General features: G+C 42.9%; 1 protein-coding gene across 7 annotated transcripts in view; it reads right to left on the bottom strand.

The window, feature by feature from the left end:
- Window positions 1–17,029, bottom strand: part of GON4L (gon-4 like) — an 87,864-nt gene that overhangs the window by 10,603 nt on the left and 60,232 nt on the right. For 6 of the 7 annotated variants that reach the window (XM_060031273.1, XM_060031291.1, XM_060031282.1 and 3 more), the window contains 8 exons: window positions 16,295–16,466; window positions 14,672–14,816; window positions 13,409–13,559; window positions 7,473–7,589; window positions 3,883–5,586; window positions 3,018–3,273; window positions 2,227–2,411; window positions 1,137–1,334 (listed from right to left, as the gene is read on the bottom strand). In XM_060031273.1, coding sequence (XP_059887256.1) covers window positions 1,137–1,334; window positions 2,227–2,411; window positions 3,018–3,273; window positions 3,883–5,586; window positions 7,473–7,589; window positions 13,409–13,559; window positions 14,672–14,816; window positions 16,295–16,466 — 2,928 coding nt within the window. The remainder of the gene's footprint in view (window positions 1–1,136; window positions 1,335–2,226; window positions 2,412–3,017; window positions 3,274–3,882; window positions 5,587–7,472; window positions 7,590–13,408; window positions 13,560–14,671; window positions 14,817–16,294; window positions 16,467–17,029) is intronic. The other variant, XM_060031297.1, reaches the window with a different exon arrangement.

Raw genomic sequence — 17,029 nt, forward strand, 5'->3', positions numbered from 1 at the left:
ATGCTAGGGGCATGGGGAATAACAAGGCTCTGGTTTACAACCGTGAGATCATTTTTGGCCGTGCTGCGCAACTTGTGGGATCTTAGTTCCCCAATGAGGGACTGAACCCGGGCCCTGGCAGTGAAAGTGCTGAATCCTAACCACTGGACCACCAGGGAATTCCCTGTGAAATCTTTTTTTTTTTAAAGACTCTAGCGTCTATCCACCTTGGGTCACTGGGGTCTACCAACCCAAGAAAACTAAGATGTAAATGAAAGATTCAAGAGTTATACATCTCAAGCTGCTTACTGTTTCATGGATTGTGAGATCAGACACATTTCACGGTTTACAAAGAACTTTCACATATATACTCATTTGATCCGCATAATAATACAGGAAGGGAAGATTATGTATAATCATACCATTACCATTTAACTGCTTTAAGACTCTCAAAATAATCTCATTACATCCTTTATTCCTGTGTTTATCCATCTTGACAGACACCCAGAACTAGTGGGATATTCCTCATGTTCAGACACTTATTCTCCAACATTTCAAAGGTCACTTTACCATACAGGCCTTCCCAGACCACCGTGTATAAAACTGCAACATTCTCACTATAAAGCATTATATATATTTTACTGTTTATATATACACTATCATGTTTATTTTATATATATATATATATATATATATATTTACAATATATATGTCTTACTGTTTATCACCTAACTTTCCCCATGAGAACATAAGTTCCATGAGAACATAAGCTCCATGAGGGCAAGGATTTTAGTCTTTTATAATTACTATATCCCTAGTACCTAGAACTTTGCCTGACAAATAGTAGGTACTCAATAAATATTTGTTGAATGAATGCCTGTTGCACAACAGTGAGAAGCAAAGGGCATATGATTTACCTAAGGTCTCCACTGGAAACAAAGGAAAACCCCCCTCATTTTACATGTAAAGAAAATGAGAGAACAGAAGTTGGGAAGATCATCCCTTGAAAAGAAGGAGGCTCTCATGACCTTGGGCTAGGGGAAGGCTATCTGACTGGAAGCAGTCAGGAGACCGGAACAGTGTTGATCAACACTATTCAATCCCAGTCTTGCTCGGACCCAAGAATCCTCGTGTGCTGTCTTTGCCCCTCTACTTACTAATCCACAGGCCAGGGCTTGCTCAGGCAATAGGAAAGCAGCAAAGTCCTTCAAGAGCTGAGGCCAGTCCTGGAGCAGGATTTGCAGGCTCTTGTAGAGATCCACAGCTGTCTGCCTCTGAGTATTTGACTCAAATTCATAGATGACCTGAAGGAAGTCCTCATATTTGCCAGGGATATGCTGCAGGGCTTCTCGGACCTATACAGGAGGACTTTCAATCATCAATACCCTTCCTTTGGGCCCCAACAAGAAACAATGGGACAGAGGGAGGAGGAGGAGTTACTGTTAGAGAGCTCTGGAATTATCCTTCAGAGGCTACTCCTCTGACAGGTCCTAAGATCTGTTAATGGAAGACACAGGGCCATGAGCTAGGCACAGCTCTTTTTCTGGCAGTGGGGGATGAAAAAACCTTCATTTTCTAGAGACCAGAGCCCTACCCACAATACCAGGTAAGCTTTTCTCTAGCTCACAACCCTAACCTCTCCTTCCTGGTTTCAGCTCGATACTGAGATATATAAGGAGTACTTGGTATGTATATTTCAGCACGGCACCATCTGAGGGTAAATAACACATAAATTAGGAATGTTAGTAAAATGTTAGGAGACAAGAAAAACCATGACTATCACTGCTAGTACTCCACTTTGCTGGGGGTATAAAGGAACCAGGTGGTTACCAAAAGAATGAGATAGGGACCACTGCCACCAACAGGTTGGTTCATGACTCTAAAGATCACTGAGGCCCATTTTCTGGCCAGTGTACCAAATGTCTTTCTTTTCAAGACAAGGGCTCAGTAAAGGTCCTCATTAGCCTATCCCCTCACTGATGACGGTAGAAGTCACCTTTCCCCCATTTCTGGGCAAGAGACAGGTAATATGCTAAGGCAGTAATAATAAATCTGCTTAGGACTGAAGTCGGTGTCCTTGTAGTTCTCTCACACAGTTCTTTTGGTAATTCCAGGAAAACAAAGGCAGAGGCATAGAAGGCTGTTGTGCAGCCTGAAAAGCATACCTCATTTTAAAAACATCTCCCCTGAAATAGAAGCAGTCTCAATGAAAGCAACTGGCAGGAACAGGAAGCAGCGTTTGCCTACCCTGGTCAGATAAGCCTGAGCAAAGGCCAAATCCTTCTGCTCCCTGAGTGGATCTCGCTCGAGGATGTCCTCATCATACAGCAACAGCAGCTTGGAGGTATCCTTGCTGGCCCGGGCCCGACTGCCCCGCTTGTTGCGAACTCGATGATTGCTCCGGCCCTTTCCAGCAGCTTTGATGTTCTCTCCTTAGAGTACATGTGAAAACAACTGTCTGTCCCTGCAACCTCTACTCTCCCCATCCCACCGCCCCACCCAAATCCCCTATTATGTAGTAACTTGGGAGAAAAGCTGTTGGAAAAATGTTATGAGAGGCACGTCTGTCCCCGTCAAGTCAGGCCTATGCAGAGTCGGCAGCATAACTGCATTAACTAGCGTGATAATGAGATACCCAGCTACTGCATACTGAAAATGGAAGTCTAAAAAGAGTGAGTATGGTCTGATGTTGGGCTCTCAAGAGACTATGTCTTGGTGAGGAATAAGCAGTGCTTTCTGAAATGAACATAACTCTTGGCCTCATGCATGACAGATGAATTAAGAACCAGTATAAAAACTTGCATGAACTGAGTACAAATCTAGCAGCTGATGAAAGTCAAATTTAAATTTTATGAGCGTCTCTTCTCTGCAATGGCACCAGGTTAAACATCTGTCTGGGGGAAGGGTGACTGGCAGGGGGGATCCAGAGGATTTCCTCTGGAAACTAGCACCTGTTTTATAAGCTAGCCATTCTGCACATGTCCCTGAGACAATGAGGCCACCTGAGACCCGCCCCCATTCAGGCCTGTCCAACTCACCTGGTGGGGACTTGCTGGTCTCCACTTCTGGAGCAGTCTTGGGGGAGGCAAAGGTGGTAGGAGGCTTCTCAGCAGGGTCTCCAATGGCTTCGTCTGTCATTTCATCCTCTTTCTGCAGGCTTTCCATTCCTTCTGCTTCTTCTTCCTCTTCTTCCTCAGGTTCAGAGTTCTCTTCCTGGGAGTTCTCTTCCTCAGACTCACCCTCCTGACTCATGCGCCTTTCAGATGCAAGCCAAGTCAGTTTCTCCATTGTTTCCTGCAAAACACCCCAAAGAGTGTTCAAGAGAGCTATCTACAGTGGCTGACCAAGTGCTGACTGTACAGACTTTTTCAGGAGAAAACTGAGGTTAATTAACTGATTGGGGGGTGGAAAGCAGATTTTTTTTTGGAGGGTGTTGGGGTTTTTTTTTTTTTTTTTGCTTTTTTTTTCTGGCCACGCTGCACAGCTTGCGGGATCTTAGTTCCCCAACCAGGGATCGAACCCAGGCCCCAGCAGTGAAAGTGCCAAATCCTAACCCCTGGAGCACCAGGGAATTCCCAAGCAGTTGTGTTTTGAACGGTCGAGCCTGAAGATAATTTTCTTTTGCCAGGGTCCATACTTATGATTTTTTGGGGGGGGTCATTTAAATTGTGCTCAAGTGATTCAATTTAATGTTTAAATGAGTTTAAGTCAGATGTAATAAGTAACATTTCACTCTTTCCCTCTCCTCTCACCTCAAGCCCCAAATTATGTCCCGTGATACCTTAAAAAGTCAAAAATGATTTTAGGACTATCTATAGTACAAAAAGCAAGCAGGCAGCCTATCAGTAAATTAAACCTATTACAGAGTCCACAAAATATTGGAGAACAGTCCCCAACTCTCACCTGGAGTTCCGGGACAGAGAGCACAGATTCCTCAGAAGCTGATGACATCTCATCTTCCTCATCCTGGGTAAGGTCGTCAAAGTCCTCTTCTTCCTCTTCCTCTGGCCCATCCTTCTCTCCTCCAGTTTCTGGCCCAGCTGGGGTCCCCACTGACTGACCATCAACACTGCATAAGTCTTCGGGCTTCCCTGAGGGGCTGCTAAGCACCATTTCAGGGTCAGTGGAGGTCGAAGCATTCCTTGGGGACCCCTTGCTCACATCTCCTGAGTTTCCTTCATCAGCAGGCTCTTGAGAAGCTGAAGGGGTTTTAGCTGGTTGACTCCTCTCCTCCTCCTGTTGTAGGACCGTCTGTTTCTTCACCTCTCTAGGCCCGCTTGACTCCTCACTTGTGAAGCCAGTGTCCAATTCCACAGCATGTTCTTCTTTGATTTCATCACAGCTGTCCTGCTCTGGGGATCCACCAGAGATGTCCTCCCCGGGGTCTTTAGGTTCCATCTTAATGATTTCCTCTAAATCCTCAGGGGAAGTGTTTAGAGATTCTTGGAAGCCCTGAGGCAGTGGTTCTGCAGCCTGCCTCCCCTCCTCTGTTTTCACAAGAGTCCAGCCATAGGCATTGCCCTCTGACAACTGTTCCTGGCACACCCTGTCTGCTGGTGGAGGCCCTGGGCTGTGCTCCTCTTTGGGGAAGACAGCAGCACAGAGAGGAGATAGTTCCTGAGGTTCTAATTTGGGTTCTAAGCCTTGAAAGGCATTTTTCCCCTCAGCCAAAGGACAACCTATGTCCACACTCACTTGGGCTTTTTCTTCAGGGGCAGATGGTACAGAAAGATTCACAGAATTGCCAGAAACAATTAAGGGTGGGATGGAGGAGGCCACAAGGGGCTGGTTCAACGGACAGGGGAAGGAAGTAGGGTTAACCAAGAGGGTGGTGATGGGAATGGTCTGAGGACTCTGCGCCACAGTTGCACTGACAGGCTGGATCATGTTGCAGCCACTGCCAAGGCTCACAACCTTCACGGTGGTGGCAGGAACAGTAAAGATAACAGGCGCAGGGTGGATGAGGGGGGCAGGCTTCAGACAGAGAGAGGCCTTGGCCCCCCTTCTCTTTGAGGCTCTCCGTTTCACACATGGCTTTCGAAACTTAGAAGGAGAAAGTGAGGGCAGCATTACCTTGGGCACGGGGGCAGAGGAGAGCAGGGTCTGGGGCTCAGGCTGAGGGAAGCTGGTCCTGGCCTCAGGGGGTGTAGTAGGCAGCGCTGCTGGAGACTCAAAACTATCACCCCCAGGGACCCCCAGTGGAGGGCCACCTGGCACTGTCTGTAAGACAGTGGCCGGCTGGATCACGTGAGGAAGCGGGACCACCATTTTGCTCGGAGGGGCTTCTGACTGAGTTGACCTAGCTGCTGTTTTCCCAGAACTGGAGCTAGGCTGGAGAGAGGGGCTGGGTCTGATGAGGAGGGGCTTCAGGACTGATGACCGCTTCTGTCTCCAGGCCTTCCTAGAAAAACGGTTGGCAACTGGCTTCAGCTTCAGCACTACACCCTTAGGCAGTAGCAATGGGTACCGAGTTTCGCTCCCCAGTTCCGAGCTGCCTTTTCCTAGGCCTGGGTCTGAGGTGATCTCAGTGGTTCCGGTCACATTTCCTACCTCTCTGGCATCATCAGCTATGCGCTGCAGTTCCTCCTGGATGGACGGCAGACTGGCCTATTGGGAACAAGAACACTCGGATCTAGCACATGCCAGAATTTGGTAAAAATAATTGGGCTTTCTGGCCCAGAGATAAACCCACGTACATATGGTCACCTTATCTTTGACAAAGGAGGCAAGAATATACAATGGAGAAAAGACAGCCTCTTCAATACGTGGTGCTGGGAAAACTGGACAGCTACATGTAAAAGAATGAAATTAGAACACTCCCTAACACCACACACAAAAATAAACTCAAGATGGATCAAAGACCTAAATGTAAGGCCAGACACTATCAAACTCTTAGAGGAAAACATAGGCAGAACACTCTATGACATAAATCACAGCAAGATTCTTTTTGACCCACATCCTAGAAAAATGGAAATAAAAACAAAAAAAAACAAATGGGACCTAATGAAACTTAAAGGCTTTTGCACAGCAAAGGAAACCATAAACAAGACGAAAAGACAACCCTCAGAATGGGAGAAAATATTGGCAAACGAAGCAACTGACAAAGGATTAATCTCCAAAATATACAAGCAGCTCATGCAGCTCAATATCAAAAAAACGAACAACCCAGTCCAAAAATGGGCAGAAGACCTAAACAGACATTTCTCCAAAGAAGACATACAGATGGCCAACAAACACATGAAAGGATGCTCAACATCACTAATTATTAGAGAAATGCAAATCAAAACTACAATGAGGTATCACCGCACACCGGTCAGAACAGCCAGCATCAAAAAATCTACAAACAATAAATGCTGGAGAGGGTGTAGAGAAAAGGGAACCCTCCTGCACTGCTGGTGGGAATGTAAACTGATACAGCCACTATGGAGAACGCTATGGAGGTTCCTTAAAAAACTAAAAAGAGAACTACGATATGACCCAGCAATCCCATTACTGGGCATATACCCTGAGAAAACCGTAATTCAAAAAGATACATGTACCACAGTGTTCACTGCAGCACTATTTACAATAGCCAGGACATGGAAGGAACCTAAGTGTCCATCAACAGATGAATGGATAAAGAAGATGTGGCACATGTATACACTGGATTATTACTCAGCCATAAAAAGGAACGAAACTGAGTTATTTGTAATGAGGTGGATGGACCTAGAGTCTGTCATACAGAGTAAAGTAAGTCAGAAAGAGAAAAACAAATACCGTATGCTAATGCACGTATATGGAATCTAAAAAACGGTAATGATGAACCTAGTGGCAGGGCAGAAATAAAGATGCAGACATAGAGAACAGACTTGAGGACACAGGGCAGGAAGGGGAATCTGGGACAAAGTGAGAGAGTAGCGCTGACATATATACACTACCAAATGTAAAATTGATAGCTAGTGGGAAGCTGCTGCATAGCACAGGGAGATCAGCTCGATGCTTTGTGATGACCTAGAGGGGTGGGAGAGGGAAGGTGGGAGGGAGGCTCAAGAGGGAGGGGATATGGGCATATATGTATACATACAGCTGATTCACTTCGTTGTACAGCAGAAACTAACACACCATTGTAAAGCAATTACACTCCAATAAACATATTAAAAGATAATGATAATTGGGCTTTCTAGATATTAGGTACCTTTCCAGGACAGTCTCGAGACATCTTTTTAAGAAGGATTTTTCTGCGTGATATCAGATATTTCTAAAAAGACTACGTTCCAATTATATAGTCTAGAAACTCTCCTCTGAATTTCCTTTAAGAAACTAGCATTTTAACCACTATTTTTAAAAGGTTACAGAATCAGGTGGAGACGTGGGAGAGGAAGGGCAACTGAAGAAGATTTCTTAAGTCCTAGTTCTACAACTAAAGCATCAGAGGTGTAAAGTAGCCTTTGACATTTCTGCCGGGTTTCAAGTGACCTTCTACTTCTGACATACTTTGAGGAGGAGGGCTGTACCTTTAACCAGAATGGAAGCCGGTGTTCTTCCCTCTCTACAGGTGGCTTCCACTGATGTGGCTGGATCTCTTCACAGCACTTCATTAAGATGGGCAGCTGTCTGGTCTTCTTATAAAACTGAGCGTGAAGAAATTAAGCATGAGTCACATTCCTTCCAGAAGCACTGCCCTTTGTCAGGGTAGGGAGTATGGTGGGCAGCAGTTTGAGACAGACACACACATATCCATATACACGCAGCCATGAACAGCATATGCTGACTGCTTCTGCATTTCAAATTAAGCTAATCTCTAATTAATAAATATTTTATCATTACTCAATATCTTCTGATGTGCTCCATTCTGGTCACCAGGAAGGGAAAAGTTCAGGTCACAGAGAAAAGGAAGCACATGGTCAGTCATCTTATCTAAAATTTGCTCCTGCCCTGTAGCCGCAGTGAGAGTGCCTTATTAATCCTTATCCTGGCCCATGGAAGCTGCCTTTTAAGCAAATAATGGTGCGAAGGACATTAGAAGGGAAGGAAAGAAGAACAGCAAGACTGAGACTGTTCAGTTTTAAGAGTGAATGAAGAGGGGAATTGAACTTACACTGACAATAAGCGCCAGGTACTGTGCTACAAGCTGAGCAAACAAATAAGGAAGTAATCCCTGCTCTCAAGGAGCTTACAGACCAGTGGGAGAGACAGTCAAGTAGAAACCAATAATGACACTCTGTGTAAGAAAGTATAAAGATGTGCACAAAAAATGACACACAACTCAAACATGAAAATGAAAGATCTTTCTGGAGCAGGTGCAACTACAGAAAAATCTTAAAGAAACAGAGTTTGCTAAATGAAGCAGGGGAGGGCAGAATATAACTCATTTTCAAAATCATGAATGTGTTTAAGGAACCACAAAGAGATCAGTCTGGCTACAACTAAAGGAATGCAAAGAGACTTCAGAAGACAAGTCAGAGGCAGGCAGGAGAGGCCTTCTGTGCCATGCCAGGCAGTCTCAACTCTACGCTGAAGGATTAGATAGGGGTGGCTATGGCAGCAATCTGAAGAATGGAATAAATGGAGCCAGAATTAGAGACACCAGTTATAAAACTACTGCATTAATGCAGGTGTAACTTAATTCAGGTGCCTGAACCAAGGCAGTAGGCAACAGAGTAGGAAATGGAGTAAGAAAACTGAGGACTTGGTGACAGACATACAGACGGGAGTGATCAAGCAGAAGGAGTCGAGTATAACTCCTAGGTTTATGGACTGAGAAAATGGCTAGACAGTAATGTCATACACAAAGAACATACCCAAGCAGGGGTAAGTTGGACGGAGGGGAGTTAGCTGGTGGTGGTGGTGCCAGTGGCAACAACTGGAGGGTGCAGAGGGAGACACAGTTCAGTCTGAGGCATCAGTGAGGCATCTTAGCTAAGAATTCCTTTAAACAGGTGACTTCATTGAGCCGGAGCTCAGGAGAGAAACCCGGACCAAAGACACAGATTTGAAAATTATGAAGAGACAGACAACACCAAAAATCATCAATCTGGATGAGACCACACACTGCAAATTTACTGTGGAACACTGACATTTAAGGGTAGAGCAGGGGAAGAAGAGTTCACGAAAGAGCAGCCTGAGGTAAAAGTCCTAGTATCACAGGAGATAAGAGTATAGGAGTCTGAAGAAGGAATGTGTGAACTCTATTATCAAAGTATCAATGTAACTGCAAAGTTAAACAGGATAAGAGCAGAAAAGTATCCACTGGATAGCCAATCGGGAAATAATTCAAGATCTTTGTGGAGATAATATCCACACTCTCATAGGTTAAAGAGTTAAAGGCAGGGGGGGACTTCCTTGGTGGCGCAGTGGTTGAGAATCCGCCTGCCAACGCAGGGAACATGGGTTGGAGAGCTGGTCCAGGAAGATCCCACATGCCACGGATCAACTAAGCCCGTGTGCCACAACTACTGAGCCTGAGCTCTGGAGCCTGTGAGCCACAACTACTGAGCCCACGTGCCTAGAGCCCCTGCTCCACAACAAAGACAAGCCACCACAATGAGAAGCACGCACACCGCAAGGAAGAGAAGCACACGCACCGCAAGAAAGAGTAGCCCCCGCTCGCGGCAACGAACACCCAATGCAGCCATAAATAAATAAATAAATAAATAAACTTATTAAAAAACAAAAGGAGTTAAGGGGTAACTTACTGTTAAGACAGGCAGATTAAACACATCTATTTGGGTTTGTTCCCTCTTGAATCCCCATGAAAACAACAGAAAGGAAATTTTTAAAGGTAAAAGCCTAAAAGGAGAGACAGAATGAGAGAAAAAGTAAAAGCAACAAAATTTTCGGGACTTCCCCGGTGGCGCAGTGGTTAGAAATCCGACTACCAGGCTTCCCTGGTGGCACAGTGATTAAGAATCCGCCTGCCAGTGCAGGGGACAGGGGTTCGAGCTCTGGTCCGGGAAGATCCCACATGCCACAGAGTAACTAAGCCTGTGCACAACTACTGAGCCTGTGCTCTAGAGCCCACGAGCTACAACTACTGAGCCCACACGCTTAGAGCCCGTGCTCCGCAACAAGAGAAGCCACCGCAATGAGAAGCCTGCGCACCACAACAAAGACCCAACTCAGCCAAAAGTTAATAAATAAAATAAATAAATTTAAAAAAGAAAAGAAAGAAAGAAATCTGACCAGCAATGCAGGGGACACGGGTTCAAGCCCTGGTCCAGGAAGACCCCACATGCTGCAGAGCAACTAAGCCCGTGAGCCACAACTACTGAGCCTGCGCTCTAGAGTCTGCCAGCCACAACTACTGAGCCTGCATGCCACAACTACTGAAGCCCACACGCCTAGAGCCCATGCTCCGCAACAAGAGAAGCCACCACAATGAGAAGCCTGTTCGCCACAACAAAGAGCAGACCCCGCTCACTGCAACTAGAGAAAGCCCACGTGCAGCAATGAAGACTCAGCGCAGCCAAAAATAAATAAATTTATTTAAAAAAAAATTTTTTTTCAAAGCTAAAAAGCAGATGGAGGAGTGGTAAGTCACATAGAAGAATGAAGAAAACCAAATCCCATGTGGAGAAAAGTTATGGGTCAACTAAATTTATGTCAAAGACTGGCAAAAGGATAAGACACCAGATACCTCCAGAAGTGGAGGAATTAAAAACAGGTCGAGATGAGGACAGGTTTTAAATCTTCTGAAGAGGCGGTTAGACCCCGAATCCCCTCTTTTGTTTGATGTAGCCCAGTGACAGCTTCTCCCCCTACCCTGGCAGAATTAAGCCAGGGTTGTGGAAAGGATGCTCTCTGAACTGAGGCTGTGAGGCATATGTGAGGGCAGGAGTACTATGCTGATCAAGTATAGAAGAGAAAACTCCAGCCTCCTTCCTCTCCTGCTTTCCCACATTCCCTCTGCCATTTGCTATTAAATAATATTCAATGAACAACAATAAAAATAGCTATTAGACATCTTAAATATGAGAGAAAAAATAAAGAACTCAACTCAGCAGAACAGTTAGAAGAAAAAGCTGAAGTAATATCTCAGAAAGTACAACAAAAAGACACAGTGATGGGAAAAAAGAAGAAAGACAAGATGAGAAGATGAGCCTGAGAGGACTAGCATCTGACCACTGAGCACCATAGGAGAGAACAGACCAAAAGAAGGGAAGGAAACCATCAATATGTACATTTCAAGTACATTTCCCAATACTGGAACCTATGAGTTTCCAAAGTAAAGTTTATCAAGTACCTTGCATAATTAATGAAACTAGACACATACCGAGGCATATTATCATGAAATTTCAAAACACTGGAGAAAAAGGAAAAATCCTACATACTGCCGGAGGGAGAGGAAAAACAAGTGTTACATAAAGGTTCAAGCGTCAAAAGGGCATCAAATTTCTAAAGAGCCAGCACTAGAGACTAGAAGAAAATGGAGGCCTTAAAATGTTCTGATAAAAGTGATTTTCAACCTAGAATGTTAGACCCACTGAAGTGGGAGAATAGAGACATATTTCAAACTTTTGGTGTTGAATAATTATAGATTCATAGACAGGTCTCATGTACACTTGTTACATAGTAACAATAGTTACATATACAAACCAGGTATATAGTACAATAGCAAAACTAGGAAATTACATTGGTCATGTCATGTCATGACAGACAATGAATACAAGTAGTTTAAACCTAAAAATTTGTTTCTCGAGCACTCTTCCTCAGAATAGTACTAGGATGTGCTACACTAAAACAAGGCAAAAATGATGTGGGGTTCAGAAATAAAAGGATCCAAAGCAAGTAAGAAGTGAAATGAATCCCCAGGATGATGGTGAAGAAAAAGCCAGAGAAGACGTTAGTGCAGCAAGCCAAGAGAGCAACATGGGTAGAGTGGAACAGCATCAGAGCGCTCTGGGAAGGATTTCTTCAGGGAGATGAAAATGATAGCAGGACACCTAAAATATTTGAACACACCGAAAAGAGATTTATAAAACTGAAGAAGTTTTATAATACATACATAATAAAACCAAGTCCCACTCATCCTCAAAAAATGCAATTATTAACACCAAGAGAAACAAAATGTCCAGCAGGAAAAGCAAAGTATCATGATACACTACATAGCTCAGCTGTGAGAAGCTTTTAGTCGTGCTTATAACGTAAACTCTAAAAACAATCTAAGTGGGCTTCCCTGGTGGCGCATTGGTTAAGAATCTGCCTGCCAATGCAGGGAACACAGGTTTGAGCCCTGGTCTGGGAAGATCTCAGATGCCACGGAGCAACTAAGCCCGTGCACCACAACTACTGAGCCTGCGCTCTAGAGCCTATGCTCTGCAACAAGAGAAGCCTCCGCGATGAGAAGCCACGCACCGCAATGAAGAGTAGCCCCCGCTCACTGCAACTAGAGACAGCCCACGCACTGCAACGAAGACCCAACACAGCCAAAAATAAATACATTTATAAATAAATAAATAAATAAAAACAATCTAAACAAAACTGTGATATAATTATAGTGAGTGGTGAGACTATAGGAGTGTGGAGAGAACTAAGTCTTCATCTTCCATGGTTTCAGTTTAACAGAGAAGGCCTAAATCCAAAAAATCAAGTGGAGACTTCCTGGTGGTCCAGTGGTTAAGAATCTGCCTTCCAACACAGGGATGTGGGTGCGATCCCTGGTCGAGGAACTAAGATCCCACACGTCACAGGGCAACTAAGGCCACGCGCTCTAGAGCCTGTGAGCCACAACTAAAGAGCCTGCACGCTGCAACTACTGAGCCCGTGTGCCACAACTACTAAGCCCGTGCACTCTGAAGCCCGCACACCGCAACTAGAGAGAAGTCCACGTGCTGCAATGAAAGATCCCACGTGCCACAAATGAAGATCCCACATGCCACAACTAAGACCCAGAGCAGCCAAATAAAGAAATATTAAAAAGAAAAATCAAGTGGTAGTAATTATAAGCATGCTACCTAGATATGGAGGTAAATGTACCATCACCCACAAAAACCTTGCTTAGCAGGTAATAGGGAGAAAAATTATTGTCTTTCATGACAAGTCTCATAGAACTATTTGATTCTTTAAAGTATACTTTATAACTTTGATATAAGTATCTAAATATAAAGAGTTAAGGAGAAGGATATAAGTGGACTGTGGCCTACCCTCTGAAGAAGGTTAGCGTGGGAAAAAAAGAGAGAAAATGAATAGCTAGAGGAAAACAGATTCGAGAAGTATTTTAAAATTTGAACAATTTTATTTTTAGGAGAAATATCTAAAACAGAGGAAGAAGATGACACTCCAGAGGAAAATAATGAATCACTGTTCCTGGAAAGGAAAGAGGGCAATTAACCTAGTGTGCAGGTGGGAGGAACTAGCCTTAAATAAAAGGCTATTCATTGAGACTAAGCAAAAGAAAAGGAATGGCTGCACTCAGGCGAGGTCTCCAGTAGAGCATGCAGGGAGCACTTACTTTAATGATGTTGTCAGGAGCTCTGTTCATGTTGAGGTTCTTGATTCTCACTGTCAGCTGGTGGGCAGTCTTGCAAGTGAGAAGGTACTTGCTGATTAGAGGCTTAGGAAACTCGGTCCCTTCAAAGTGCTTCAGTCCTAAAGCTAACAAACTGAGAAAGGGGCAGTGATACTCAATCTCACCTGACAGTCCATCCCGCTGAAAAGCCTCCCAGATGAACTCCACATTCTATAACCCACTTTTTCCACGTCTAATTCTCGTACAAGTTAATGGCAATTCAATAGAAAATTTCAGATATTTACTGAGTGCTAAGAAGTACTATGTGAATAAGACTCAATGAGGAGTTCCCAATCAAGTGAGAAGAGGAAAAACCAGGCATAAATCACTAATAAATGTCAGATCATGACGCACTTTATACTAATAACACAAATGAAATTTGAAGGAAGAAGAATGGCTCTAACAAAACTAATATAAAATGAATATTGGGCACCATGTTAGACATATTAAACAGCACCAACACTACCTCCCAACATAACATTTTCAAGTACAGTTACCTATGTACATATTTGCTGATGGGAAATACAAATCAAGAGCCATAAAAGTGTTCATAACCTTTATCGAATAATCTCACTCTTGAGAATTTACCCCAAGAGATAAACTGGAAAGATTTTCAAAAGCTCTATGCGCAAAGATCCTTGGTGAAGCCTCACTCAGAACAGCTAAACAAGGGGCGGGGGGGTGGGCGGGGGGGGGGCGGGGCAGGAGTGGCAAATAAAAGGACTATCATAGGGCCATTAATATTGCCTTAAAAGACAATATACAGAAACAAAAATAAGACAATGTTACAGCATGGAATCTGATAGAAAAAACAATTTCAAGAAGACGTTAAGTTAAAAATAGCAAAACAAAATTACACTTATATTGCCAATAATTATATAAGAAATGCAAAAAGAAAAATCATTGTCTTGGGGTGGTTAGGATAATGGATAAAAAAATTGTTTTCCTTTGAAAATTTTCCTCTAACAGTATTACAAGGCAAGTTTTTACAATAAATAAACAACAAAAAACAACTTAAAATGTTTCAAAAATGTGTATGTCATTCCCTAAAAAAAGCAGTATTTGGCACTGCTGGAACAAGCACATACTACAGAACTGCACCCATCTACACTGCTTTTCTTTTTGTCTTTTGTGTCCGTTCTTTATCATACAGGTCTTCTCCTTGGGATATTTTGTGCTCTTGTTCACCTCACAGTAAACCCTTACTTGTCCTCCGCCTTGGTGAAGAAAATCTTATCCTGGGGATTCTTTGCCTTCAGAGAACACACTGGAAGTAGCTCTGGATACATGAAAACCTTGCTAGTGGCTAGGATCCAAGCCACTTGCTTTGGCAAACAGGGAAATTCATAGGCTGTAAGAAAAAAATTCCTGATAAATGAAATTCTAGAACAAAAGACGGCTTCACAAAAGCTTCTGAATGCATTTTTGCATTTAGATAGAGCCACCCCTACCTAACGTGATGCCCTTCCACCCACATACCCCCCTCCCAAAAGTTTCCACAATCTTTCTCAGCCTAACATATACCTAAAAGGAGTCCCATTCAATGCTATTAAAAGTTGATTCTCTTTTTCTTTCCTGTGTGGAATATTTAACACACTAAGTAACATAAGCACTTATAAAGTACCTAGTAAATACCTGGCAGATAGTGTATGCTCAAAAAATTTTTACCTCCTTCCCCCTTTAAATCCTTGAAAGATAAGTGACCTTCAACAATGCTTTCTTTCTTCCAGGATAAGATTCCAACTTCTTTAATCTCCCTCACAAATCTGGTATTCCAAATTTTATTTTATTTGATTCTTACTTAACTTTCATTAAGTTCTCCCAGATTCCTCCTGAGGTTGGGAACAAAAAAACCATAAAGAGAATGAGACAATTCAGTCTCATTCATTTCTGTCTTGCTGTCTAAGCCTCTCAATTCCAGGCACTTCTGCCTTTCCAGAGATAAGCACCACTATACAGCCATATTTCTCCTTCCATAAATGTTATTTTTATATCCCCAGAAGAAAAACACAGGACACTATATGTATAAGTTATAACTGTAGTCTGGTGTCAAATTAAGTTTTCATTACCAACATATAACTAATAAAGTAGTTTGAGATCAGTGTCTATGACATAATGCACTTAAATTCAACTATATTCAATTTAACTATAAGAGTCAGGGATTTAAAATCAAATCCAAAGACAAACCCAAATCCACAGCAAAACACAACTAATTTGCTAAACTAGGAACAAATCAGAAGCAAATATTTAGTTTAAGGGAACAGCAAATATTTTCTCAAAAAATACTAAACCAATGCAAAGTAGAAACCAAACCTGCAAATTTCTTTAAAATACTGAACATGGTAAATGTACAACATCTCTAATTTTTTCCTAACTCCCATATCAATGTTTCACTCAAAATGGAGATATCACTAATAATCATTATGGGAGATAAAATGATCTTAATGAAGAAGTGAGTAGAAACCTAAACACAACCCAACTTTACCACTTGACTTCCAACTTTATCAGATACCAGTTTGTCTTGACCTGACTCCTAATACTTACCCTCATATCTACTTAAGTCCAATTATTAGCAGGAGTCCCACATCTCTACCCCCCACAACCCTGCCCTGTCCACTGCCTCCATCCCTTACTTAAGCCCAAGTATTATCACCTAATTCTAGAACTTAGATAATGAGCACAAAGGGAGGATAAAAGAGAGAAGGAAGAAATTACAAACACCCTGTCTCCTCCACCCCTAGGAAATTATCCCTAGGAAATTATCTATGGGATAAGACTCCCACCTCTCACTGCAAGTAAAAACTTAAAGCGGACACATCTGTCCCCTACCAGTCTTCTTGACAGTTTTACGAGGACTCCAGTCAACGCTGACATGTGTGTTGAAGTCTTCAATGAGCTGCACAGCTCCCATCAGGTTACAGGGTTGGAACAAGGTCTGAAACTTGGGGTTGAATTGATGATGAAGGGCGATGGAGCTTTGAGCAAAGGTTCCCAGCTCTTTCTGGGAAAACAGGACACAAAGGAGATCTAAGTTCCAGAAAATTAGTACCAGTAGCCCTTAGCCTCTAAGTGAAAAACTGTCCTTCCTACAATAGTATAAAAACAGGTAAAAATCATTATAAAGTCTTCCATAATTAACATTTTGCCATTAAGACTGTTCTTTTGCCGAGTCCTCAGATATCTGGGGATTTGTGATACACTAATTTGCTCTTGTTTTATTCTCAGTCTGAGTGTTCCTCAGCCTTTTGGATGCATGGTCTAGCTCCCCAGCTAGAATTAAAATTCTCAAGAGTGAGAGCCATTACTTAATAAAATAAAATAAAAATTTTAAATGTCTTCATTGGTTTCTCTGAAGAACAAAGTATTTCTCATGATCCTCTGAACACAATAAGAGGGAAAATAACACTCTGCTGACTATCGAAGGAAGCTCAGACTACTAGCCAACTCAAACTCCAAAGAGACTTACCCAAGAGGCAAAGAATATCCTCATTACCTACCCCAAAGTTCAGGAGCAATTTTTATAGGATTTTAACACATTACTGACAGGTGGATTTTTGCAGAAAC

The sequence above is a fragment of the Delphinus delphis genome, chromosome 1 (assembly GCF_949987515.2).
Source record: "Delphinus delphis chromosome 1, mDelDel1.2, whole genome shotgun sequence".
Classification (NCBI taxonomy): Eukaryota; Metazoa; Chordata; class Mammalia; order Artiodactyla; family Delphinidae; genus Delphinus; species Delphinus delphis.